This window comes from Panthera tigris, chromosome B3 (assembly GCF_018350195.1).
Source record: "Panthera tigris isolate Pti1 chromosome B3, P.tigris_Pti1_mat1.1, whole genome shotgun sequence".
Lineage (NCBI taxonomy): Eukaryota > Metazoa > Chordata > Mammalia > Carnivora > Felidae > Panthera > Panthera tigris.
In genome coordinates this window covers 28,497,871-28,525,735 of record NC_056665.1, presented here as the reverse complement: position 1 = coordinate 28,525,735, position 27,865 = coordinate 28,497,871, and the positions used below count along the sequence as shown (strand labels likewise).

The following is a 27,865-nucleotide window of genomic DNA, read 5'->3' as shown; positions in this document are numbered from 1 at the left end:
TTTGGGAGTGGGTAGCTACATTGACTCCTGCCCCTCGTTGATGGGCATCCCCACATTCTGAAGAACAGTCTGTACATGTGCAGTATGCTCCAGGACCTGATCAGCACACAAAATGCCTTTTGAATAAATAGTGCACCCAAACCTTGTTCCCACTATGATGTGGTCATCAGATGGAAGCACATATTCATTTCCAGAATCACCTCTGTCCTGATCTACTGATCGGATGGGCAGAAAAACACCAAAAGCCAAAGTTTTCACTCCCTTTCTTAAGATAGAATGATGGCCTTTTGATCACAGGGCTCCAAAAGATAGCTTATAGAGGGCTCCCTTAAGCCAAAGCCCACAACATGTCCTTCTGATTTCTGAGCCAGCTAATTGCAAATACAATGGGTCACTTCATTCTCATTATCCAATTCTCACTCCTAATAAAGAACTCTGACCCTCCGTGTATCCATTTTCACCACATTGCTTCCACTTCAATCTAGATTTTTTTGGGGGGGTGCATAAAAATTGAGTCTTTCAGAGTAATATCTCTAAAGAGTAATATTTACTTCTGAAAGTAGAATCTGGTCCAGACTTTGTGTTTGTGGGGTAGCTTGAGCCAAATGCCCCAGCCACTTTAGTTTCATGACTACATGGACAACCAGGTCCCTAGGGCATTAGAAGAGATCTAGCATAGAACTGTTTCTGTGGAGGCTGGGAAGGAGGTATTAGGAGAGAGCTGGCCAACTTTCTCAGCTGAGGGAAAATGAAGTAAGACATCTTCCCAAGTTGATCCCAATTTACACTGGAAATGTCAAGATTTGGCCCTCCTTGCACCCATTTCCTTCCCCTGGCTATATTTCTGACTATTTTCTCCCGTAGGAGCCATGGAGCCACCACTCACTCAGCTGACATCCGTGGGTAGGCTGCAAACTCCACTCTGCTCCTGTGGCTCAGTGAGAGCTATCAGGCTCTCATCTACGAAAGGAAAGATGGCCTTTAGACCCTCAGTGCTTGGTGCTTTGCCTGCTGTGGTATGGAAGGTGAAGGGGAGCCAGCTTGCCTCCCTGACCTGCATGATTGAGTTTCTTTCATTCTTAAAAGCAGACAGTTTGCACATGGGCAGAATGAACCAGGAGGAGTTTAGCACTGGAAGAGCCCTTTCCAAAACAAGAAAAAAAAATCCTTGTTCCAGATTTCTGAACAAGAGCCATCAGAAACCAATAGCTACACCTCAAACACTGATGGCTCTATCAACTGATGGACAAAGAGGGAGGGATAAAGTCAGAAATCACAGGCTCCTAAAGAAGGAATGCAGACTCCTTACTGACAGGCCTCCCAGGTGTAGTCCTTCAGAGGGCTCCCTTTGCCTAAGCCCACAGACATTTCTGATTCCAAATACAACCTGGTTGATAGGAGACTGGTGCTGGGTACTTCATTCTCAACATTCTCCGCATCTCATATGTGATGAAGAATTCTGCCAGTCTGGGTCTCACTTCCACCACCTACCGCTTTTTATGAAAAATGGTTCTGCATGGAAACAGTTCCAACAGTTCCATCAGTTCCTTCTCAATTTGGTTTCAGAATGATGTGGCCATCTCCAAACTTAGGGTGTGTAAATGTGCTTGGGGAGAATGCTTCTGGGTAGGCTAAGCCAGAGATTAGAGGGGGACTCCAACTCCTGTGTGAAACAAGGGGAAAGGAACATATATATCTCCTTCCAAAATTTTATCTATGCCCATGAGATTGCAGAACTCTGACTCCCATTGTGGTCATTCCTATCCCATTGCTGCTCTTCTAACTTGGTCTCATTACACATAACAATACCATGGGTCATTCCCTTTCACAACCAATGTCCAAGGACTGGAGGTGAATCCAGGCAGTTCCTGAGCCAATGCAGGTCCCTAAGAGTCTGATATCCCAGAAGACAGCTAGCCCTCCTATACCTGAGGCCTCAGTGCTTAGCAGGCTTACTTAGCAGGCTAAAGTATTAGGGGGATAAGTAGCCACAGTGACTCCCACTTGAATCGTTGGAGACACCTTCATGCAGAGGAACAGTCTAAACATGTAGGTATGCTCCATGATGTGATCAATGCCGAAAAAGCCTTTTGAATAAATAGTGCACCAAGGGCTCGTTCCCAGTACTTGATCATCACATTCTTCACAACTGAGAGTCACCGCTGCCCTTATCTAGTGATACAATGGGAGGAAACACACCAGAAGTCAAAATTTCCATTTCTGAAGAAATGCTCACAGGGCTCACAGGGCCTCTTCCTTTTGAGTACTCCTGTACCCAAAGCCTACACAAGGTTCTTTTGGATCCTGAGCAAGCCACCTTGCTCATGTATTGTGCTGTTCAGTTTATTCTAAATGGTATCCAATTCTCATCCTCGGTGAAGAACTCTGACCCCTGGTGTGTCACGTCTCATGACATTGCTTTATTATCCATCAAAGATCATCTTGGGGCCCATACATAGGCAGTCGTTCAGATGAATATCTTCAGTTTGCAAATATCCAATGTGAACAGCCCTGGTGATGGTGGGACAAGTGTAGCCAAGAGGCCCTGGCATTTTGGTTTTGGGACTACATGGGCATCCAGAGCCCTAGGGCACTGGAAGGGGCCCAGCTGAGGACTGTTTGTGTGGAACCTGGACCAGACAGACATATTAGTGGAACCCGGCCCCCTAGTGGGGCCTAGGGGATATGAAGTTCAGCATCTTTCTGCATTGATCACATCCCCATTGAAAGGAAATATTGAATGCACTTTGGTCCTGGCTGCAGCCATTCCTTTACCCGACTGCTATTTCTGACTCAGTCTTTGTTCACCCTTGAGGGGTATGGAGCTGGCACTCCCTCAGTAGGCACCAAGGGATGGGTGTCGGGTTCCCCCTGGGTCCTGCACTCAGGGACAGCCATCAACTTCAGCTATCCCTAAGGAGATTAGCTCTTCTCTCCATGAGGGTGGTGCTTGACTCTTTGAAGCACGGGGTGGCAGGAAGAGAGCCTGCTTGCTTCATTGTTCTGCCTGATTGAGGTGCCCTCCTTCTGCAAAGCAGACAGTTCACAAAGGAGCAGTAGTCTCCAGAAGCTGGTCACCACTGAAAGAGCCCTTTACAGGAAGCTGGCACCAGTGCCCCTTGCCATACTATGGAACAAGAGCCCTGGGACCCTTCCAGCTGCAGCACTGTCACAGCTCCCTCCATTCAATGATGGGAAAAAGGAGAAAAGCAAAGTCCCAGGGCTCTGTAGGTCCTTCCAAAAGAAGGCAGGCCTTTTCCTGACAGGGCTCCCAGATGCAGACGCTAGAGGGCACTTTGGCCTAGGCCCTCCGATGTTTCTTTTTCCCACAGACAGGTTACCTGGAGCTGGTGCTGAGCACTTCCTTCTCCACAGAATTCCCCTCCCAATCTCTGAAGAGCTCTGGCGTCCTTATCTTCCTGTACACGTTTGCTCTTTTGTAGAAACAATCTTTGCAGAGCTCTGGGTTTGTTTTGTTTTTATAAAACTTTACATATGTTTGCTCTTTTGTAGAAAGAGGGTTCTTCTCTCAACCCATTAAGAGTCAGTGTCTGAGAGAGGCACCTGGGTGGCTCAGTCAGTTAAGCGTCCGACTTTGGCTCAGGTCATGATCTCACGGTTCACAAGTTGGAGCCCTGCATCGGGCTCTGTGGTGACAGCTCAGAGCCTGGAGCCTGCTTCAGATTCTGTGTCTCCCCCTCTCTCTGCCCCTCCTCTGCTCATGCTCTGTCTCTGTCTATCTAAAAATAAATAAAAACATTTTTTAAAAATTTAAAAAAAAAGAGTCAGTGTCTGAGAGTCATATTCTCTATGTTTCACCTGGAAGTCTGGTTTAGTCCTTGTGAATGTGGGAGAGATTTTGCCACAGGGCTCCCTCTCAATTAATTATCAGATATATGTGGCTATTAATATTCTCAGGGCATTTGTAGTTGTCCAACAGAGGATTTTTTTGTGTGTTGCCTGGGACAGAGATTTGGGCAGAGAGCCTGCTTCCTTCTGTGCAAGGGCAAATGAATTAATACATCTTCTTTCCAAGTTGATCCCAGTTCCCATTGGAAATGTCAAGCTTTGCTTCTCCTTGAGCCCATTTCCTTCCCCTTGCTGTATTTCTATTTTTAGGAGCCATACAGCTATTAGTCCCTCAGCTGTCACCACTAGGTGGGCCACAAACTCTAACTCTGCTCCTGTGTTCATTGAGAGCACCCAGGCTCTGATCTACCAAAGGACAGATGGCCTTATTCCCTGAGTGCTAGTGATTGGCCTGCCGTGGTATGGGAGGTGAAGGGGAGCCAGCTTGCATCACTGACCTGGATGCTTAGTTGCCTTCCTTCTGAGAAGCAGTTTGCTTAGGGTTCATATAGACCAGGAGGTGGTCATCCCTGGAGGAGCCTCTTCCAGTAATAGGGAATGAAGTCTTTGTTCCAGACTCCTGAGCAAGAGCAAGCACAACCTAACAGCTAAAGCTCAACCATTGCTGCTTCCATCAACTGATGGAAAGTGGGGGGGGGGGGGGGGCAGACAAAGCCAGACATCTCTGGATCCTCAAGAAATAATGCAGGCTTCTTGCTGACTGGGTTCTCAGCTGGAGTCCTTCAGAACACTCCCATTGCCTAAGCCCACAGGCATTTTTTTTTTCCAGATACAAGCAAGCCTATAAGAAACTGTGCTGGGTACTTCATTCTCCACATCTCATGTAATATGCAGAACTCGGGCAGTCTGTCTCCATTTCCACCACTTAGCCCTTTTTGTGAAAAAAAGTTCTGTGTGGAATTTACCCAAGGCCAGGTTTTAGAGTAATAGCCTTCTTTCAGTTTGGAAGTTCAGTGGGTCCTTATGATGGTGATATATGTATATATAGGTGATATAGGGCCCTTCTCAATTTCGTTTTAGAATTATGTGGCCACTCCCAAACCTGAGGTGTGTAAAGGTGCCCAGGAAGAATGTAGGTTAAGCCAGTGGTTAAGGGAGGATCCTGCCTCCTATGTGGGACAAGAGGAAAGGATTCTAGAGATAAGTCCTTCTTCAATTTAACCTGTGCCCATTAGAATGCAGAACTTTGACTCAGCTTTTAGCCATTCTTATCCCAATGCTGCTTTTCTAACTTGACCTCAGTTCACACACCAAGATCATGGGGCTTTCTCCTTCACAACCAAGTTCCAAGGATTAGAGGTGATTTTCCAGGTGGTTCCTGAGCCAAAGGAGGGCTCTCAGAGTCTGATGTCCCAGAGGACAGCTGACCCTTTGTCCCTGAGCTCTTTTTGTGTAGCAGGCTCACAGTGTTACTAAATGATTGCTCTTCTATGGAAACAAGGTTCTTCCTGGAATACTTTCAGAGTTAGTGTCTCAGAGTCCTGTCTTTTCCTATTAAGTGGGGAGTTTAGGACAATCCTGGTGAATGTGCAAGAGGCTTGCCACTGGGCCCCTAGGAAATGGGTTTCAGAATTTGTAGATATTACCTTGCCTAGGGTACCTTCAGGTGCCCAGTGGCAAATGCTTGTGTGTAGGCTAAGCCAAAAGTTTTAGGAAGGGAGCTGGACTACTGTCTGGATCGAGAGTTAATGAAGAAAGATATCTCCTTGCCAGATGGATGCCATTCCCTTTGGAGATGCAGAACTTTGGCATTGCTTGTACTCATCCCCATTCCCCGCATTGCTGCTTTTCTAGCTAGGCCTCTGTTCACATTCCAAGACCACGGGGCTGTCACCTACACATCCATGGCTGTATGAATGGCACCAGTTTCCCAGTCAGTTCCTGAGGAAATTGAAGGCTCTCTGGATCTAATATCCCAGAGGAAACCAGCCCTTCTTTTCTGAGTACATGTTTAGCTTGCTAGGGTATGCACGAGCATGGGCAGCCAGTTGGCCTCCCTCCCCTCACAAATGGAGATCCTTTCATTTTGATGAACAGCAGGTTTTCTTGTGGGCAGGATGCTCCAGGATCTGGTCGGCACAGATCTATTATAAAGAATGAAATCTTGTCTTTTGCAGCAACATGGATGGACCTAATGCTAAATGAAACCAGTCAGTCAGAGAAAAACAAATTCCATATCACTTCACTTCATATGTGGAATTTAAGAAACAAAAGAAATTCACAAAGAAAATGTAGATGAAATGAAAAAAACTATTCTTAATTATAGAGAACTGATGTTTACTAGAGTAAGGTGTTTTGGCTGATGGGTGAAAGAGGTGAAGTGGTTTAAGAGTACATTTATTGTGATGAGAACTGAGTGATAACAGAATTGGGTTTTTTTTATTTTTTTAAAGATTTTCTTTAAGCTTACTTATTTTGAGAGAGAGAGAGAGTGAGAACAAGGGGAGGAGCAGAAAGAGAAGGAGAGGCAGAACCCGAAGCAGGTTCCATGCTGTCACTGCAGAGCCTATTGTGGGGCTCCAACTCACAAACCGGGAGATCATGACCTGAGCCAAAAGCAAGAGTCTGATGCTAAGCAAGTGACCCACCCAGGTAACCCAATAGAATTGTTGAATCACTATATTGTACACCTAAAACTCATAGTATGTTAAATATACTGGAATAAATTTTTTAATGTTTATTTATTTTATATTTTTTGAGTTAAAAAAATTTATTCCAGGGGCTCCTGGGTGGCTTAGTCGGTTGAGCGTCCGACTTTGGCTCAGGTCACGATATCATAGCTTGTGAGTTTGAGCCCCATGTCAGGCTCTGTGCTGACAGCTCAGGGCCTGGAGCCTGCTTTGGATTCTCCCTCTCTCTCTGCCCCTCTCCCACTCACATTCTCTTTTGTGTCAGTACCATATTGTCTTGATGATTACAGCTTTGTAGTAGAGGCTAGAGTCTGGGATTGTGATGCCTCTGCTTTGGTCTTCTTCAAAATTACTTTGGCTATTCGGGGTCTTTTGTGGTTCCATACAAATTTTAGGATTGCTTGTTCTAGAAGAATGCTGGTACAATTTTGATTGGGATTGCATTGAATGTGTAGATAGCTTTGCATAGTATTGACATTTCAACAATATTTATTCTTCCAATCAGTGAGCATGAAATGTTTTTTTCCATTTCTTTGTATCTTCTACAATTTCCTTCATAAGCTTTCTATAGTTTTCAGCATACAGATCTTTTACATCTCTGGTTAGGTTTTTTCCGAGGTATTTTATGCTTCTTGGTGCAATTGTGAATGGGATCAGTTTCTTTGTCTTCCTGTTGCTTCATTATTAGTGTATAAGAATGCAACTGATTTCTGTACATTAATCTTGTATCCTACCACTTTGCTGAATTCATGTATCATTTCTAGCAGACTTTTGGTGGAGTCTATCAGGTTTTCCATGTATATTATGTCATCTGCAAAAAGTGAAAGCCTGACTTCATCTTTGCCAATTTTGATGCCTTTGATTTCCTTTGTTGTCTGATTGCTGATGCTAGAACTTCCAATACTATGTTAAACAACGTTGGTGAGAGTGGACATCCCTGTCATGTTCCTGATCTCAGGAGGAAAGCTCTCAGATTTTCCCCATTGAGGATGATATTAGACGTGGGCTTTTCATAAATGGCTTTTATGATGTTTAAGTATGTCCCATCTATCCCGAATTTCTCGAGGGTTTTTATTAAGAAAGGATGCTGAATTTTGTCAAATGCTTTTTCTGCATCAATTGGCAGGATCATTAGGTTCTTTTCTTTTCTTTTATTAATGTGATGTATCACATCGATTAATTTGTGAATGCTGAACCAGCCCTGCATCCCAGGAATGAATCCCACTTGATCATGGTGATTAATCCCTTTTATATGCTGTTGAATTCAATTTGCTAGTGTCCTGTTAAGAATTTTTGCATCCATATTCATCAGGGATATTGGCCTGTAGTTCTTTTTTTTTTTTTTTTTTTTTTCAGGTCTCTGTCTGTTTTGGGAATCAAAGTAATGCTGGCTTCATAGAATGAGTCTGGAAGTTTTCCTTCCCTTTCTACTTTTGGAACAGCTTGAGAAGGATAAGTATTATCTCTGCTTTCAATGTCTGGTAGAATTCCCCAGGGAAGCCATCTGGTCCTGGACTCTTATTTGTTGGGAGGTTTTTATAACTGATTAAATTTCTTCGCTAGTTATGGGTCTGTTCAAGTTTTCTATTTCTTCCTGTTTGAGTTTTGGAAGTGTGTGGGTGCTTAGGAATGTGTCCATTTCTTCCAGGTTGTCCAGTTTGTTGGCATACAATTTCTCATAGTATTCCCTGATAATTGCTTGTCTTTCTGAGGGATTGGTTGTAATAATTCCATTTTCATTCATGATTTTATCTATTTGGGTCCTCTCCCTTTTCTTTGTGAGAAGCCTGGCTAGAAGTTTATCAATTTTGTTTATTTTTTTCAAAAAAACAACCCTTGGTTTTATTGATCTGCTTTACAGCTTTTTTAGATTCTATATTGTTTATTTCTGCTCTGATCTTTATTATTTCTCTTCTTCTGCTGGGTTTGGGGTGTCTTTGCTGTTCTGCTTCTATTTCCTTTAGGTGTGGTGTTACATTTTGTATTTGGGATTTTCTTGTTTCTTGTGATAGGCCTGGATTGCAATGTATCTTCCTCTCAGGACTGCCTTTGCTGTATCCCAAAGCATTTGGATTGTTGTATTTTCATTTTCATTCGTTTCCATATATTTTTAATTTTTTTCTCTAATTGTCTGGTTGACCCATACATTCTTTAGTAGGCTGTTCTTTAACCTCCATGCTTTTGGAGGTTTTCCAGACTTTTTCCTGTGGTTGATTGCAAGTTTCATAGCATTGTGTTCTGAAAGTATGCATGGTATGATCTAATTTCTTGTATACTTATGAAGGGCTGTTTTGTGACGCAGTCAGTATGTGATCTATCTTGGAGAATGTTCCACATGCACTCGAGAAGAAAGTATATTCTGTTGCTTTGGGATGCAGAGTTCTAAATATATCTGTCAAGTCCATCTGATCCAATGTATCATTCAGGGCCCTTGTTTCTCTTTTGTTACCTTGTTAGCTCTTCTTGATGGATAGACCTTGTAATTATTATATAATGCCCTTCTTCATCTCTTGTTACAGCCTTTAATTTAAAGTCCAGTTTGTCTGAGTATGATTACTCCAGTTTTCTTTTGACTTCCAGTAGCATGATAGATAGTTCTCCATCCCCTCACTTTCAATCTGAAGGTGTCCTCAGGTCTGAACTGAGACTCTTGTAGACAGCAAATAGATGGGTCTTGTTTTTTTTATCCATTCTGACACCCTATGTCTTTTAGTTGGAGCATTTAGTCCACTTACATTCAGTGTTATTGAAATATATGGGTTTAGAGTCATGTCTGTAGGTTTCATGCTCAGTCAGACCCTAGGTCTGTCTCCAGCCCACTGCTGGGGCCACAGTCAAACTGGTGTGTACCTTATCTTCCCTTCTCCCAGAGGCAGGACTCACTGTGGAGTCGTGTGGCCTCTGTCTGGGCTACTTGCACACTGCCAGGCTCGTGGTGCTGATTTGATGGGATCTGGCCTATTAGCCAGGGTGGATCTGTAAGGTGCACAGGGGCAGGAGGGGCAGGCTTGGCTCACTTTGTCATTGGCGGCCCCCTGTGGGAGGGGCCCTGCAGCACCAGGAGGGAGGCAGATCCGTCGGAGGGATGGATCCACAGAAGCACAGCGTTGGGTATTTGCGCAGTGCAAGCAAGTTCAGTGATGAGACCTGGTTCCTTTTGGGATTTTGGCTGGGGAGTGGGAGAGGGAGATGGCACTCGCCAGCGCCTTTGTTCCCCGCTGAGCTGAGCTCTGTCTTCCTGGGGCTCAACAACTCTCTCTCCTGGTGTCCTCTTGCCCTCCCGCTCTCCGAGCAGAGCTGTTGACTTTTAACATTCCAGATGTTAAGTCCCGCTGGCTGTCAGAACTCACGAAGTCTGGCCCCTCTGCTTTTGCAAGCCAGACTTCAGGGGCTCTGCCTTGCTGGGCGGGCTGCCCCTCCACTGCCCCGGCTCCCTCCTGCCAGTCTGTGTGGCATGCACCGCCTCTCCACCCTTCCTGCCCTCTTCCCTGAGCCTCTTGTCTACACTTGGCTCCAGAGAGTCCGGTCTGCTAGTCTTCTGGCAGTTTTCTGGGTTATATAGGCAGATGTGGGTGGAATCTAAGTGATCAGCAGAATGAGGTGAGCCCAGCATCCTCCTATGCCACCATCTTCTCCAGATGTGACATTTTCATGTGTGGTATAAAAAATACCTTAAACACAACTAAAAATACCCAATGTCATCAAAATAAAATGCAATCAGCCACTGTCCTATAAAAACAATTACATTAACCAAGTAGTAATATATATGTCATACACCTATATGAAACATATTGTATATAATATATAGTTTGTATAATATACAGTGTATAATAGGTATATAACATTTATTACATATATACACAAAACATATATTAGTAAGTAATATACAATATAAAATCAAATTGTAGGGGCACCTGGGTGGCTCAGTCGGTTGGACGTCCGACTTCAGCTCAGGTCACGATCTCGCGGTCCGTGAGTTCGAGCCCCGCGTCAGGCTCTGGGCTGATGGCTCACAGCCTGGAGCCTGCTTCCGATTCTGTGTCTCCCTCTCTCTCTGCCCCTCCCCCGTTCATGCTCTGTCTCTCTCTGTCTCAAAAGTAAATAAACGTTAAAAAAATTTTTTTTTAAATCAAATATTGTAATAGTAAAATATAATCCAAAATAAAATTAGAAAATACACCATGCTGAAATCAGAAGTCCATTAGAACAAATAGATTATAAATTTTTATGCAGTTTTATGCAGAATTGGATTATATTGTATGACCCAAGTGAAATTTTTTTTAATCTTTTTTTTAAAGTTTATTATTGACAGAGAGAGACAGAAGCATGAGCATGGGAGAGGCAGAGAAAGGAGGAGACACAGAATCCAAAGCAGGCTGCAGGCTCCAAGCTGTCAGCACAGAGCCTGACGCAGGGCTCGAATGCACAAACCGCAAGATCATGACCTGAACCGAAGTCAGATACTTAAATAACTGAGCCACCAGGCACCCCACAACCAAGTGAAATTTGGAGAGCTTTCTGCTCTCCAAAGATAAATCCTGACTATATGTAAACATGCATGCTGATTAGAAGCCCTCTTCCCCAAAGTGAGAAGACCAAAGTGAGAAAGTCACTTTAAAATATAATAGGAAAATGTAAAGCTTTAACACCACATAGGAAGATATTTTCTGATTTAGAAAATAGAGGATACATAATGACATAGGCAATGAAGAATCTGTGGATAAAATATTAAATTCTTACAGGAAAGAGGCTTATAACAAAAAATTAGCCTATAGTAACCTAATTTTACTTTTGCATGGAGATACACGAAATTAAACTAAATGCCTTCAGATTTTGATTTTCAATAGGAGAAAATTTGATTTGCAATTAATTACTATATGCAATTAAAATGCAGTCACTATCTTCACTCTTTAATATTCTGAAAATTTAAGTTTTGATATATTTTATGACAATAGTTTTATTTTTTTCATCTTTTTAGTTTATTATTTTTTTAACAATTGCAAATGTTTTATTTGATAAGGGGTTAATATCTAAAATGTATAAAGATTAAAGATGGGCAGAGGTCCTGAATGGACAATTTCCCACAGAAGACATAGACGACCAACAGACATATGAAAAATGTTTAATACCACCAATAATCAGGGAAATCCAAATCAAAACCACAACAAGACACCATCCCACACTTCCCAGAATTGCTGAAACAAAAAATAGAAGCAATAACAATTGCTGTTGAGGATGCGGAGAATAAGAAACATTCATGCCCTGTTGGTGGGATAGCAAACTGGTGCAGATACCGCAGAATGTAGCGTGGAGGTTCTTCAAAAAATCAAAAATAGAATTACCATACATCCAGCAACTCCACCACCAGGTAATTAACCCAAAGAAAACAAAAACACTAATTCAAAAGGATACATACACCACTATTTTCATTGAAGCATTATTTACAATTTACATATCTAATAATCTCTAGATATGAAATCAACCCAAGGGCCCACTGATAGATGAATGGACAAAGGCAATATGGCACACAGCACACACACACACACACACACACACACACACACACACTGAAATACTACTCAGCTGTAAAAAAGAATGAAGTCTTGCCATTTGCAACATTACACCCTATAGGGTATAATGCTAAACGAAATAAGTCAGAGAAAGACAAATACCACATGACCTCACTCATATGTAGAATTTAAGAAACAAAGGCCTGTGTCATCCGCCATTTTATGCGAAGCAAGGTGGCCTCCACGTTCCCAGAGCGTCCTCTCCGCTTCTGCCTCGACCGCCTCTTGATAACAGACATGTCTCGCCATGAGCTGTGGCGGTGGCGGTGGCGGTGGCGGCTTCCACTGGCGCGGAGGAGGCGGCGGCCGGGGCGGCCTCCACGACTTCCGCTCCCCGCTGCCTGGCATGGGCCTCAATCAGAACCGGGGACCAATGGGGCCCAGCCCGGGCCAGGGTGGCCCCAAGCCCCGAATCCCCCAATCCCACCACCACCTCCGCACCAGCAACAGCAGCAGCCACCGCCGCAACAACCGCCGCGTCAGCAGCCGCCTCCACCGCCACATGACTCGTCCAAGCCCGTCGTTCCTCAGGGACCCAGCCCAGCTCCCGGAGTGGGCAGCGCTCCACCGGCCTCCAGCTCGGGACCGTCCGCCATTCCCCCGACCTCTGGGGCCCCCACGGGGCCAGGCCCCACCCCGACCCCGCTGCCCGCTGTCACCTCGGCGCCCCCTGGGGAGCCACGGCCCGAGCTGTCGAGCAGCGGAGTCCCCACCACCCCACCCCAGGCCGGGGGTGCCCCGCCCCCCCCCCCCCCCCCCCCGCCTCCACCCGCAGGGGGTCTGGGCCCCGGTCCTAAGCAGAACCCGGAGGCCGGAAAGGCGGCAAAATGCCAGGCGAGCCGAAGCCTGGCAGCGGCCCGGGCCTAAGCACTCCTGGCGGCCACCCCAAGGCACCACACCGAGGCGGCAGGGAGCCCCGAGGAGGCCGGCAGCACCACCCACCCTACCACCAGCAGCACCACCAGGGGCCCTCACCCGGGCGGGCGCGGTGGCAGCAGCGAGGAGAAGATCTCCAACTCGGAGGGGTTTAAAGACAACTTGTCTCTCTTGAGGAGGCCTGGAGAGAAAACTTACACTCAGCGTTGTTGGTTATTTGTTGGGAATCTACCTGCTGATATCACAGAGGATGAATTCAAAAGACTATTTGCTAAATATGGAGAACTAGGAGAAGTTTTTATTAACAAAGGCAAAGGATCTGTATTTATTAAACTTGAATCTAAAGCACTGGCTGAAATTGCCAAAGCTGAACTTGATGATACACTGATGAGAGGTAGACAGCTTCGGGTTCACTTTGCCACACATGCTGCCACCCTTTCTGTTGGAAACCTTTCACCTTATGTTTCCAATGAACTGTTGGAAGAAGCTTTTAGCCAGTTTGGTCCTATTGAAAGGGCTGTTGTAATTGTGGATGATCGTGGGAGGTCTACAGGGAAAGGCATTGTTGAGTTTGCTTCCAAACCAGCAGCAAGGAAAGCATTTGAAAGATGCAGTGAAGGTGTTTTCTTACTAACAACAACTCCTCGTCCAGTCATTGTGGAACCACTTGAGCAATGAGATGATGAAGAAGGCCTTCCTGAAAAACGTGCACAGAAGAATCCAATGTATCAAAAGGAGAGAGAAACCCCTCCTCATTTTTCCCAGCATGGCACATTTGAGTATGAATACTCTCAGTGATGGAAATCCCTGGATGAAATGGAGAAACAACAAAGGTAGCGACTTGAAAAAAACATGAAAAATACAAAGGACAAATTAGAAAATGAAATGGAAGATGCTTATCATGAACATCAGGCAAATCTTTTGCATCAAAATCTGATGAGACTCCAGGAAGAATTAAGATGCATGGTAGAACTTCACAATCAAGAAATGTAGAAATGTAAAGAAATGCAGCTAAGGCAAGAAGAACAACGTAGAAGGGAAGAAGAGATGATGATTCGTCAATGTGAAATGGAAGAACAAATGAAATGCCAAAGAGAGGAAAGTTATCGCCGGATGGGCTACATGGATCCAAGAGAAAGAGACATGAGAATGGGTGGAGGAGGAGCAAGGAACATGGAGATCCCTATGGTTCAGGAGACCAGAAATTTCTACCTCTAGGTGGTGGTGGTGGCATAGGTTATGAAGCTAATCCTGGAGTTCCACCAGCAACCATGAGTGGTTCCATGATGGGAAGCGACATGTTAAGAATGATGTTGGCTGATATTGGAGTACTCATTCACTTCAAGTGGATAAGCTATTAATCTCAAGGCAATATCCCACAACATGAGCCAAGAAGGAAAGCCACAAATTTTAGACTCAGGAAGAGTCTGGGATCAGGTGAACTGTGTCCAGAAAACCAGTGAGTAAGAGGGCAGAGGAATGAGCAACCTAACTGTTGTTAATAAAGACATTTTAAAATCAGAAAAAAAGAATTTAAGAAACAAAACAAATGACCAAAGAGAGAAAGAGACATTCAAAAATGCTCAAACTCTTAAATACACAGTACAAACTGTGCTGACAGATACTTAACATAATCTCTTTATTTTATTTTTTCAATTCTTAAATTTTATTTATGTTTTTTTTAAATTTAAATCCAAGTTAGTTAACAGATAGTGTAATAATGGTTTCAAGAGTAGAATTTAATGGTTCATCACTTACATAAAACACCCAGTGCTCCATTCCAACAAGTGCCCTCCTTAGTGCCCATCACCCATTTAGCCCATCCCCAACCCAACACCCCTCCAGCAAACCTCAGTTTCCTCTCTGTATTTGAGTCTCTTATGGTTTGCCTCTCTGATTTTATCTTATTTTTCCTTTCCTCCCCATGTTCATCTGTTGTGTTTCTCAAATTCCCTGTGAGTGAAATCATATGATATCATGATAATAGTTTTAAACTGAAAGCAGTTGTTAGTATTTTTTAAATCATCATTGTGTTTTGATCTTCTAAAACTGATCCATTATTTTATTATTCTATTCTTATACATTTGGTAGTGGTCTGGATTTATTGTTGTTTTTAAATAATACTACACTTAACAATACTAGTCACATGAAGTCCTGCAAAGATACTTAATGAGTTGATAGTAAAAATATCTAAGATTGTCACTATATTATGAGAAAATGTCAAACACACAAAATAGTCTCTTTCAAAAACAAGAAGTGTATTTTAAATACAGATAATTTGTCTTCATTTAAAGCCAAGAAAGTAAAATAATAATAAATTCTGATTTTGACATACTTGAAATATTGTATCATAAAGCGATGTCTTTTTTTGATGTGTTTTAATACACCTACTACTTACTTTTTCAATATTATTTAAATACCTTCACGTTATAGGAAAAATTAACCATTAAAAAGTAATGACAGTAGGTGTATAAGTTTACACTTTTACCCTTAGCCCTGTGGATTCCGTATGTCTCTGCCAGGTACAACCCATGTCCCCCAGCTCATTGGACTGGAAGGTCCTTATATCCTGTATATTCTTTTCATCATCATCCATGTGTTTATCTCTCTCTGAACTGTGCAGGGATTTCTTCCCATGAAACAACCCTGAGTCTGTAAACAACCCCAGAGCGTTATTTTGACCCACCAAGTCCTTTAAAGAACAGGTCCTGTTGTAAAGTAAGTAGTGTTAAAGCAGAGAATAATCCACATATCCACATGGGAATGGTGAAAAAAAAAAACAACAAGGCTCTGTGCCTCTGGGACAAGCTGCAGCACAGCCCCTTGCTGAGCCCTTGTGGCACCAAAAGGGAGTGTTTTCCTCACACTGTCACCACCTATCCAGTCCTGAAGCCATGAACCTTGTTGGAAGTTCCTAAGGAAATTATCTCACCAAGGACATGCTGATGTACTCTGAAGGAACACTCACTCACGTGTTGCAAGATACTCAGGAAGGGTGACTTCTCGCTCCCCCTGCTGGCTATTGGGTGCAGTGCAGGATGCTGAGGATCCACTTTGGGATGGCCACGCATGCTCTTTCTGCTGTCCAGGGCAGTGCAGGATGTTCTGGGATCACAAGGAGATATGTACCTCCTCCCAGTGGGGATGCTAAATCATTTAAAAGCTCAATGTCCCAGTCTTTTTTGCTGATTGCATCATGAGTGATGCTTTGCTCTAGCCATGCTCTAGTCATGCTCTAGCCACACTCTTGCCTGGAACATGCCTCATTGCTTGAAGCCACGACCTGGACAGAAAGCGAGTCATCAGGCTTTTGAGTCATCTCAAAAAAATTGCCTCTGTGCCATGACATAATGGCAGTAATAATTTCAGCTCTCTGCAAAGAGCCACCCATTTCCACCATCAGATTCTCCACTGGATTTTTAACCTGTTAGACACAAAGAATTGCAGCTCTCCTTGGGAGCAAGGTCTTCCTTGATGAACACAATATGTAGACTTGATCATAATCACAAATAACTGAAGCAGAAGAAAGTGGAAAATCTTCGGCTTGTCCTAATTTTGAAATTGTGGTCTAGAGATACTTCCAAAAACTCAGTAGTTATCTAAGCAGTGGAACACAGTTGGCATACTTTGGAGCTTGTCAAGGAAGGAATAAAACTGGGTTTTTTTTTTCTCATTTAGCAATTCCTCTGAGAAACTAATGAATAAGGTGGAATATTATGCTCATGACCCTTTCTATTATGTTTTTATGCACAAGAAAGTAATCTGCACTCATACTATGTGAAATATATCTGAAAATGTAATAATGGTAAGATATTTAAAATGACACATCTTGGATAACCAAAAAATGATTAAGAGAGAACAGGATCTATGCTTCTTTTTTTTAACTTTTTTTTTTTTTTTTTTTTTTTTTTTTTTTTTTTTTTACTTTTGAGAGAGACAAAGACAGAGTGGGAGTGAGGAAGGGGCATAGAGAGAGGAAGACACAGAATCTGAAGCAGGCTCCAGACTCCAAGCTGTCAGCACAGAGCCAGACGTGGGGCTCGAACTCACAAACCGCAAGATCATGACCTGAGCCGAAATCAGACACTTAACCAACGGAGCCACCCAGGTGCCCCTGGGATCTATGCTTCTTAAATAAAGAACCTTATGAGTTATATTTTAAATTTCTCCTTTCAAAATTCTGAGTGTTAAAACTCCTTGGGACTTTCTGGTAAGCTCAGAACAGCATCTGTTTTTCCCCCAGATTGTAAGCAAGTCAATATTTAAATTGGTAATTCTGTGTCCATGCATGCCCACAAATCAGCCTGGTGGCATTCCCATGATAGAATTCCCTACATCCGCTCCTCTCATGCGTCATCTTTCCAAGAAGAAAGGTTCCCACCCTCCCCCCATCCCGCCCACGAACTAACCAAAGCATTCAACAATGGCAAAGAATACAGCCATTCATGGGCTTGGGCCTAGCTACCCTAGCTACAAATCAGTAACAATAAAACTGTTTGTGCACACTTGTGACTCTCTGAGACCATGGACTTCAGAACCACATGGACCCAGAAGTCGTCTTGGCCAGCAAAGGAGAATGTGGGGGTTCTCACTGGCCATTTATATGGACCTTGATCTTGGCAAATAAGAAACCACCACAGATCCAAGTCCCAGCCAAGAAGGAGTGGGAGTGATGCAGGGAATTTTTGCCTTACAAAGAATTGTATAAGGAAGTGTAGGAATGTTGAAAATCTTATTCATGAATGTTTATGGAAGGAGGCCCAGCTAGAGCTTTAAAACATGCATCACACTCTTTCCCCTGGATATAAGACAAGCAGAAAAAGGAATTTAAAGTACACGGATGAAGATCTTAGGTAGAGGGTGATCATGGAACCCCTATAGGGATACAGGATAGAAAGTTCTTACTGCACTTAGGCCATTCACATTATCTTCTCTCTTCATGCTTTACACATGCACAGTTTGATCTCTTTACGTTTTTTCCCTACTTAGTGCTGATGCAATTTCAGACACTGAACTAGAGAACTTAAAGTTTTTAATACTTTATTGCAATAAACCTCAACAAGAGAAGCCAAAAAATGTTTCCTTTCCTCCAAAGTGTGAAAACCACTGTCCTGGGGCAGGAAGTGGTCCTGGCAAGTGTTAGACTCCCAATTTCAGTGATGGTTGCTATGTCTGTGAAATTAGCTTCAACTTCTACATCCTGGTAGATTTGAGGACTCTTCTGCTTCTTACAAGAGAGCCACACTGAAGTCAACATATCCTCTGAGGAAGGGGAATTTGGGGCCCCTTCACTAGGAAGAGTGTAGCATGGACATTCTCCTTTCTCTCACATACAATAAGCTTATAACTGCAAGATTTCTTTATTCAAGAGGAAATGTGAGCATCTGGTCATCATTTAAAGTAGCATAGGAAGTAAAAGAACCAAATAACAACTCCTAGGCTGTAAAAGAAACATGACTTTAATGTAATATTTAAACTAAACTAGCACTTACTAAATATCACTCCTCCAAATAGGTAAATAGGCCTCAGAGAACTGAAGTCAGGGAGATGGATGGGATCATTTCTTCTTCCCCTGGCCTTCAAGAGACCCCAAGAAGAAGCTCCCAGTGTTCTCCTTCACCTCAGAGCAGGGGTACTGGTGCCCCCAAGCATCCCAGCTGTGTCTCCACAGCCGAGGAAGAGGTTGCACTGCCAACTTGGACACTCACTCACACCTGAACTTGATGATGGCCATTTCTTCTTGGCCTTGACCGATCTGCTGGCTCACTAAGATCAGGGCTCCAGCTGACAGGACAGGATGTAGCTATAAGACAGAGTGACACCTATGAGCCTATCAGGAATCACACTTAAGGAGTCCTTTCCAGCAGCTAAAGTCCAGGTACTCCAGAGGTCACAATGCACCAAGGTCTAGGGCTGACCCAGGGAGCTATGGACACAGATTCTCTGGACTGGCCACCAGGGAGAGTCCAAGCTGCCCTCCACCATCTCCTGCTTGAGCTCATCTCACCTCTCATTCTCACTGAGTCTCTCTGTGTCTTGGAACCAGGCCCCAAATTCCTCCTTAGGGTTGAGGTTGTAATTATTTGCAGCCATCTGAAGCAGCAGGATCTCCCTCATTGCTTTGTATTCCTGGAGCCAGAAGAGAGAAAGACAGGATACAGACAGGACCTCATGGGGGATGCTATAAGGTCTTATGGGATGTGAAGAATGGGACAGTGGATAGGTCCTGGGTCTTTGCATACATGGGAACCCTCCTTTCCTCAATTCCATCCAGGCCATTCCTATTCTCAGAGATAGGTGTAAATAGCACCTCCTCAAGGAAGTTTGCCTTGATCCCACCCCTTCCCCCTTAACCTCAAATTTCAGTTGGATGGGTCTCTTCTGAATAAACATAAAATATGGGATGGAGTCAGGGAGTAATCTCTCTGGGGTGGGGCTGTGTCTCTGATTTCCACTCCCCAAACTCTCCCACAGGAAGTATCACAGCTGTTCACCTCATTCCTTTTCTTGAGGTTGATCTTTCCTCCCTGGAAAACAGACAATCAAAACCCATCAGAAAGAGCCCAGTAGCCATTCTGAGCCCCCTATGCCAAATGCTTCTCATGTTGCACTACCACCAGGTCCCACAATGGGGCCAGGCATACACAGAAAACAGAACAAGGACTTAGGCCAGGTGCTGGGTCCAAAGAAGGGGGGACATGGGGACAGAGGCTCAGGGACCTTATAACCCAGCCCTTTCTGATGGTATACAAAGAGGCTAAGGCCTCAGGCAAGAACAGACTGCTCATTCACTTAGGTGCTTCCTGACATGGATGGGCCAGATTTCAGTCTCCCCCAAGGTGCCTCATATGAGGAAGAGACTGACCCCAGCTCTGTTAAAAGTTTGTGCACTTTGCAGTCAGGCAGGTCTGCTGATTTACCAGCCTGGGGAACCCAAACCATTGTCTTATGCAGAGTCTCCCTTCACATCACTTAAGATGGGCATGATTTACCAGCTCACAGGAGTGGCTGTGAGGCTCTCAGGAGAGGAGCTTTGCCAAATTCTGAGCTCAGGGCTCTCTGCTTCCAAGCTTCATTAATGGTTCCCTGCTTAGTCCCCAGGCTCACCCACCTCCAGATAATCCTCCATTGTCAGGGGCAGCATCACCAAGCTGATGAGGGATATTCGAAGGAAGGGGACAACACCCTGTGCCATTGTGGTAAGGGTGGGATGAGCCCCTGCTCTCAGGAAACCCCACAAACTTCCAAAGAAAAATCCTTACCCTCAGCCTCTTCACCTACCCCAGGGTTCCCACATGGACCAGACTATGTCCCTTAGCAGCTTCCCCCCAACTCCCTTTCCCTCACCCTCCAAGAACACCAGACTCCTAGTCACAGGATATGTGGTCCTAGGCCCCTCCTTACCCCCAAATCCATCCTGTACCCAGCTTTACAGACCATCTTCCGGTTACTTCTAAAAGAGGATTTCAGGCACTGTGACAAAAGGAGTCAGAACTAAAGTGAGAAGCTGCTCTTCTCTTGATTTGCAGGCCTCCTGCTGGGAGGGGGAGCCCCTCCTCTCACCCTGAAGCCCCTGCCCCATGCTCCATGAGCTTCCTGCTGCTGATTCCTCTCTTGGGCTTTCTGGGTGTTTATCTCTTGGGTGACAAGCCTGGAGGGTGCCTCCTGCCAGGGTTGAGGACAAGGTTAGTGAGGCCACACTTCCCCCTCACCCAAATTCTCCTCAGTACTGCTGTATTTGGCCACTTGACATGTGACCTGAGTCATCTGGTGCCAATGCTACTTTAACATTCCAGTGTGCCCTGATTCTAGATCAATCCCAGAACAAACACTCATTCTGTGTGTGAAGTAGGGCCTGTGGCTGGGCCTCCCTGAACCTGCTTCTTCATCTGAAAAGTGTGAGAATTCCACCTACCTCACAGGGCCTACTGAGGACCCAATGCCATCACTGGTCTTGCTTTTACACATCAGATGGAGCAGGACAGAAAGATCCATACATTCCTTTCCTCCCTTGAACCTCATCACCACTTGGTGAGGCCTACACCACAGAATTGGCATCCCTCCATTTCCCAAATGAGGAAACAGAAGTCCAAATAGGGGAAATAAATTTTTCAGGGGTTCACAGATGAAAGGCCACTCTCTCCTTTTAGTCAGAGACCCTGTCTCAGCTGCTCTTCCCCAGTCTAAGACCACCACTGACCAGAAATCCTTTCCTCTGGGCTTTTGAAGTATGTCCAGGCCCCTGACTGGGCCAAGCCATTGATGGAGAAGAATAGGGTGTCTTGAAAGTCTGATTAAGCAGTAGCTGCCTGCCTTATCCCATTTGGAGTCTCTATACCCAGATCAAAGCCAAAGTTTGATCCTCTCCAAGCAACAAGTCCTCAGGACATTCCTCAGCTGAGCAGTCTTCATTCACTCAGGAAGGAAACCCTTAAAGTGCTAACCTCTAATTGACAGAGAAGAGGATGACAAGACACTTTACTACCTTATTTACATGAAACTTCTCATACCCATTCAGGAAGGATCCACTGTGAATCCATCATTTCCCCAGACATTTCTCATTAGCCACTGAGGGCATATGTCAGTGCCAACTAAGCACTTAGGTGAGAATCCTATGATTGAATAGCAGTGACTGCTGTAGGGATTTAGTGTGGAGTCAGAGAATGCATACATATCTGTCTCTGTCCAGCCATTTGAACACAAGCCTGGAAAGGCTTTTTTTCCACCGGATCCATGGGAATCCCCTTAGAGACGCCCTCTCCTTGGAGATGTGCAAACAGAAGAAAAAGTAGAGTCCAGCCTTCTTGAGAGCAGACTGGGCTGGTTTAGGAAAGAAAGGAATCCCTAGTTGTCTCATCCACTCAAGAGCCTAGAGAAAGATTAGTGCCAGCAGGATAGACCCTCATGGAAGCAAGAGACTAGCTAATGTTGCCAGCTAGACAGTCCCGCCAACACCATTATATCCTATGACCAGGGACTCCCAAACCTCAAACTGTCCCCCATTTGTCCATAGACCACACAGGTCCCTCCTCCTGTTAATCCAGAAAAATCTATAATTAAACAACAACAAAAACAAACATTAAATGAGAAACTAACGAAACCACATCGCACCCATTCCCCTTTCCCTCTCAGTCCTCCCTCTATTTCCAGACTCCCAACTTCCACTCTACCTTGGTCATCATTTCCCTGTTCAGTGACTTGTCTTGACTACACAGCTCCTTAAATTTTTCGTAGCTCTCCCTGAGAGGAGAAAAAAGAAAAATTTAGGAATAGCATGGAGGATATGAGTGCCAATCCCTTTTATTTAAGAACCAAAAGCTTCAGCTGAGTGAGTGTTTTCACTAGGTTCCTCTGAGCACTAAGGTGTGTGTGGTTGGGGAGGGGAGCTTTCATGGTGGTCACCTGGGGCCTCAATTTCCATTTCTATTGAGCTTCTCTGTGTTGCCTAGCTTTTTATTTTAATGGACTTATAGTTCTGCTGCTACAAACGCTGGAAAATCTCCAACTTAAATCAACCCAGTATCTGACCTGTAAGAGAACTGATTCCTGAAGCAGAACTGGTGGGCTGAGGACCCAGAGAGTCTGAAGACCCCACATATCAGCCCAGTCTCTGCCCCCAGGGTTTGCTGCCTCCCAGGAGTTCCCAGCTGACTGAGGGAACAATGGTAGAAATAGGAGGTCCCTAATCCATCCTGGTCCTCTTGTGGAGAGAGGTAGATACCTGGAAACTTTCCCCCATGTGTTCTTCGGACTGCAAATCAAGGTGCTCTGCAGAGCAGAGAGGATGGCATGCAATGAGTAGTTCCTCAGAATTTGGCACTCCTGGAGAGGAAAGAGGATATGCTGTGAGGTGGGGAGCTGGAGCCCTATTTCCTCTAGCTTTAGTCGCCTCAGTTTAAATCTCCCCTCCCGGATGACACAGATGCTTGGGGAGTCCTGGAAATGCATATTTAGGGCCAAAAGAGTAATACTCATAGGGAGGATGATTTTGTTCCATTCAAGGAAGAAACCAGGTAGGAAGTCCACCACTGGGACATAGGAGTCAAATCCGGTGTGCTTCTGGCAGGAAAGGCCTAGGGACTGTGGAGGGGCTCAGACCATGGAAATGAAAAAGTGAAGAGGCAATTCCCAATTTCCAGAGTAGGACTCCACTGGAACTCCCCCAGCATACCTGGGCCACCTGGATCCAATGCTCTACTACCCTGGCCCTGTCCTGGGCAGTCAAGCGTGGGTCCCTGAGGCAGGTGGTGATGACACAGTTGGTCACACTTTTGAATGGGTGATGGTGTCACAGACCATGGTTGCCAGATGCTCATTGCCAGGTTTATCCCTCTCGGGCCAAGTGGAGCCCAGGCAATGACTGGGCACCACCTTCTGGAACAGCTCCTGGGGAGCAAGGAGAGTGTCATTGGGCACTGCCACAGCCTAGATCAGTGCCCGCAGTCCCAGGAAGTATTCACTGGTCAAACCTGGAGCTCAGACCTATTGGGAGTTCCTAGGTTTTGTTCTCTGCTCACTGAGGGCATACAGCATGGAATGACTCATGACCCAATACTGGTGGTGAAGAAAGGGTTCTTTTGCATCCAGCCCCTCCTCACTAACTCTGAGATTCCAGAAAGTAGCTCAAGTTTGTTCTTACCAAGGGGACATCTTCCAGCCGTCCTGATCACCCTCTGCTCTTTCTATTGAGATGCACATCCTTCTGTGACAACTACAACCATGGCCTTCTTTGTCTTGCTTGTAATTTAGTACACACCAGGTGCCTAATAAGTGCTGAGGCTGCTGAGTTTCCTGGGCATGTGGGTGGCAACCCATGGACCTGGCTGCACACAGGGAGTGTTCCTCCCTCACCAATTGGGCCAGGCCTTACCCAACTTTCTATCTGTTCTACCATATTTAATCTGCACAGCCAATTTTTGCAGCAAGGTGCTATTAGCGTCCATCTCTACTGACCAAGATGGACAGTAAAGGCTCAGACGTTTAAAAAGTTACACAAATCACACAAATGGCAAGTGGTGGAGCTGGGACTTGGACCCAGATAATGAGTCCAGATCAGGAAAAGGCAGGTCTGAGGCAGCTGATGGCAGAGGGAAGTCCTCCCTTGGCAAAACGAACCCAGCTGCTCACCACATCTATTACTGTTAATTGCTTGGCCACCAGCTGGGGAGGGAAGACCATGAGGTCAGACTTTTCCTCAACTGGACTGTTCTTACTTGTCACATGCCAGGAGCAGGAGGCCTCTGAAACTGGAGGTGGCTCTGTATTTATTTTCATAGGTGGAGATGAAATTCTGAATATAGCTGAAGGTCCAGCTGACTCCAGTTCAGGACTTGGCACCTAGAGCTGATGTTTGCTCTTGCTCCAGCACTAGAGCTGTTGATGGTGTTGATGGTGGCTCCATCACTAAATGTGGTAGTAAAAATAAATCTGGAACAATCTCTAAATCCAGGGTTGGCTCTTGTTCTGACTTTGCAGTAGGCTGGGGAACTAGAGTTGGCAGTGGAGAGGATAAAGAGAGAAGTTCAACAATATAACAGAATTTCCATGTGTCTTTCCCAAAACAGGAAGGATCCCACTGTCTTTAAGGGAGTACCCAGCACATGAACCCTACCCTAGAATTTTTTCCCAGACTGAAGTCCCTCTTACCCTCTTGCTCTGCCTCAAAAGGCACTAGATGTTCCAAATGGACCATGAAAAGTGGGTCATGGCACTTCAGGTCTAAGCCAAATTGGCCTATATGTATGCCATCTTTAAGTTTAACCATGGCAGGGTCTGCCAGTCATCTGTAAGTATTTATCCGGCCAGGTGCCTGAGTTGGGAGAGAGGCCACTGGAGGAAGCATGTGTGGAACAGAGTCAGAGGCCTAGCCTTTTGCTCCACACCATGCTTCCACAACCTGCTTCTTTGGGGCTGAGCACCTACCCACTCCCAACCACTCTGTGGCTCTTTTTAGCAATGGAAGTCATGGTCAAAAAGCAAATCTAAAAGAGATCCTGTGTGCACCTCATCTTCCCACTGACACTTGTCTCCCAAAGAGTCTGAGCATACTCCTATGCACATGAGCATCAGAACTGAGGTTTATGACATATTTGTGGGCAGGCTGTTCACCAAATCTACTATTCTGGACCCCAGCTGTAATGGTCAAGAGAGGTAGGTATGGACAGGCAGGGAGTGTAAGATGGAACTGTGGAAACGATGAGTCCTTCATGGGCTGATTCAGCCCAGCCTCCCCTCTGATCCCAGGGGGCTTGAGGCCCCATCCAGAGTTCCCTAACTCATTTTCTCATGCAGTGGAAGCCCTGAGATGCCAGCCCTCCATAGGAATCAAACATGTGTGAGATCAGGGTACTACCAGTCCCTCCCCAGGGGCTCCCTTACAATCCCATTTTGTTGTGTGCAGACAGTAGATCCTCTTTCTAAGCCCAAAGACTATTCACAGTTTTAGTTGTTCTTGTGTTCCTTCATCAAAGTCTGAATATGTGAAGATGCATCTGTGTCTACAGAAGGTCAGGAGAGATTCAACAGCTAATGTACTGAGAACACGCTGATTATAATATCTAGTATGACACTCTGATTCTCAGATTAGAATTGAGGTCCAAGGATTGAGTCTGCTTCATTGAGTTATCTTAGTGTCTACAAAAATGCCTGCATTTAGTAGGTGTTTAATATATATTATTTAATGGATGGAGCCCAACCAGAACCTTCCAAGATATATGAGTGTGACTGGGGCTCCTCTGCCTGCCCCCAGAGAGGTCTAATCTGGCTACACCAAAGGCAAGTACCAGGAATAGTTAGAATCTCAAAACTTCTTTGCAATTGGGAAACCAGTTTGTTTTCCATGTTCCTTTCCAAACTCACAGAGGCCACAGGCCAGGGAGGGACAAGGCAGTGAGCTCCTTCACTGGGGACAGAGAAATCACAGACATGAAGATACCCAGCATGTCTAGCAGCCCTTTGTGCAGCGTAGGGTACTAGGTAATCACCTGCCATGAGTTTATCCCATAATGTCCTACAATGATATTTATTCTTTTACCAACCTACTTTTCAGGAGAGCAAAGTGAAGTTCAGAGAAATACATTGACATTCCACAGACACATGATTCTATGGGGGGGGGGGGCGGGCAGGCACTCACCTATTAAATAGATGGTCCAGGATCTTTTGGGAGCTGGTGAAGACCTCATAGGGGTCGAGGAATGTGGTGATGTAAGTGATGTTTCTACTTGGGTGTGCTGGTACCAGAGACATGCCTTCCATGAGTGTTTACATTGTGCAGGCCTCATCCAGGCACAATGTGGACTCTTTTTCACACTGGTGGACAAGAGGAAAATATAATCAGCAGCATCACCATGAGACACCAGGAAGATCAAGGACTGGAGCTCAGACCAGAAACTCCCATCACCTCATGAACTTGTGCAAGACGCGGGACCTGAGTGCCCACACCATAAACTGTTCTAAGCTTTAAAAGTACATCTTGATTTGAGGGGAATGATAAATAATTGATACCTTCAAGGCATTTTGTTAGGTGAAAACAGTAAAACCTCTATGTGTTAATACCCTGTTGTAAGAGAATTATTCCAGTGAGTCTCCAACAATATTGAAGGAGGATTAGGGATTTCCTGTGGTTTCTCAAGATTATGCACACCAGAACTGAGAAGCATCAAAGAATAGGCTGCATGACATTCCCAATAAATAATCTGAGGCTTGGTCAGCTCCTGACAGGGATGGGAAGGATATGGAATAATCATATTCCTGGAATGGTCTTAGGAGTTGCCAGATTTGAGTCAAGGATCTGGGCCCACCCCAGTTATCCTGGGGTCCTGGCTGTGGTGACCTCCTCTGTGCCTATACTTAAAAAAGACCAATTTTGGCCTTTGTTGCTGGCCTGATGCATCTGTCCCTTGTCTAGGGAGATGGAGTAGTTGAACCCATTTTCCAGCTCCTAAACAACTTCCTGGGTGGAGATCTGTAGAGACAGAGACCATTACCAGGCCAGTAGGCGTTAGAGGACTCTCACCCATTCTGCGGTTGTATATTATGGCACACCTAGCAAATCAATACAGACTATTAGGACACTGAAGATGTAACCTGTAGAATTGCTAAAGTGGCAATAAAATCGACACTTTTCAAGGTCCAAGAACATGGAAAATCTAAATCGGTGACAAATTATTTTCCTTATGAGATATTATGAAGATGCATAAGGCCAAAGTTTCTGACCTGGTGGGCCTATGATGATTTTACATGTTCTGTCACATAAGTTGCAAAGAAATATACATACTGCATTAATCCACCCCTACCCTATCTTGTAGAAACCACCATATCAAGAGTGGTAATTTATAAGACTTGGAAAAAGTCTGCAAGGACATTTGAGCTGATTGATACACTGGATATCTGGACAGGTAGTTAAAACAATCAAAGCAATAATAAAATGCAAAAACAATATACATTTTTAAACTATTCTAACATGTATGTGAAGAGTGCATTTCTACTTTACCATGTGGCTGGTGGTTTACATGGGGAAGTTCAGATTGATTTGGGAATAGGCCTGTGGAGTGCTCATGTGGGAAAGCCCTGGGAGGGCCCCAGGGGAGTGCCCAGATTTGATTCTGGGTCTGGTCCCACCCCAGTCATCCCAGGGTCCTGGTTATGGAGGTCCCTCTACTCTTGTTCTCACCTCAGGTCAGTATTGGACAGTAATGGTGGCTTGATGTACCTGCCCCTTGTCTGGGAGGATGGAGATGTTGAACCCATCAGCCAGATCCTCGATGATCTCTTTGAGTTCTGCAAAGACTGTGCCTGGTAGCTTGGCCAGAAGGAATAAGGGACATGTCTGGACACTGCCACTGGGAGATACTTTCAAGAGAAAATCTGTTCCAAAATTGGGGCATAGTAGGGAATCTGCAAAGAACTCTAGTCAGGGAG

General features: G+C 44.9%; 1 protein-coding gene and 1 pseudogene across 1 annotated transcript; one reads left to right on the top strand and one right to left on the bottom strand.

Moving 5' to 3' along the window:
• The first annotated feature begins 12,317 nt into the window (after positions 1–12,317).
• On the top strand, positions 12,318–14,340 carry LOC102960338 (annotated as a pseudogene).
• A 1,834-nt stretch (positions 14,341–16,174) lies between these two features.
• LOC122239493 (ral-GDS-related protein-like) lies at positions 16,175–26,191 on the bottom strand. The gene is made up of 6 exons (XM_042989206.1): positions 26,079–26,191; positions 22,117–22,186; positions 20,351–20,419; positions 19,441–19,473; positions 18,954–19,075; positions 16,175–16,229 (listed from the first exon to the last, which is right to left on the bottom strand). The coding sequence occupies exons 1-6, from the start codon at positions 26,189–26,191 to the stop codon at positions 16,175–16,177; spliced, it is 462 nt and encodes a 153-aa protein (XP_042845140.1).
• Positions 26,192–27,865: the final 1,674 nt, after the last annotated feature.

What these genes read in the sequence shown, in the direction of transcription:
- LOC122239493 (XM_042989206.1), bottom strand. Translation starts at nt 26,191, where the DNA reads ATGTCTCTGGTACCAGCACACCCAAGTAGAAACATCACTTACATCACC. An exon ending in ACAGGGAAATGATGACCAAG is followed by an intron (nt 20,420 to 22,116) that starts GTAGAGTGGAAG and finishes CTTTTGTCACAG; the next exon opens with TGCCTGAAATCCTCTTTTAG. An exon ending in AGACTCAGTGAGAATGAGAG is followed by an intron (nt 16,230 to 18,953) that starts GTGAGATGAGCT and finishes CTTTCTGTCCAG; the next exon opens with GTCGTGGCTTCAAGCAATGA.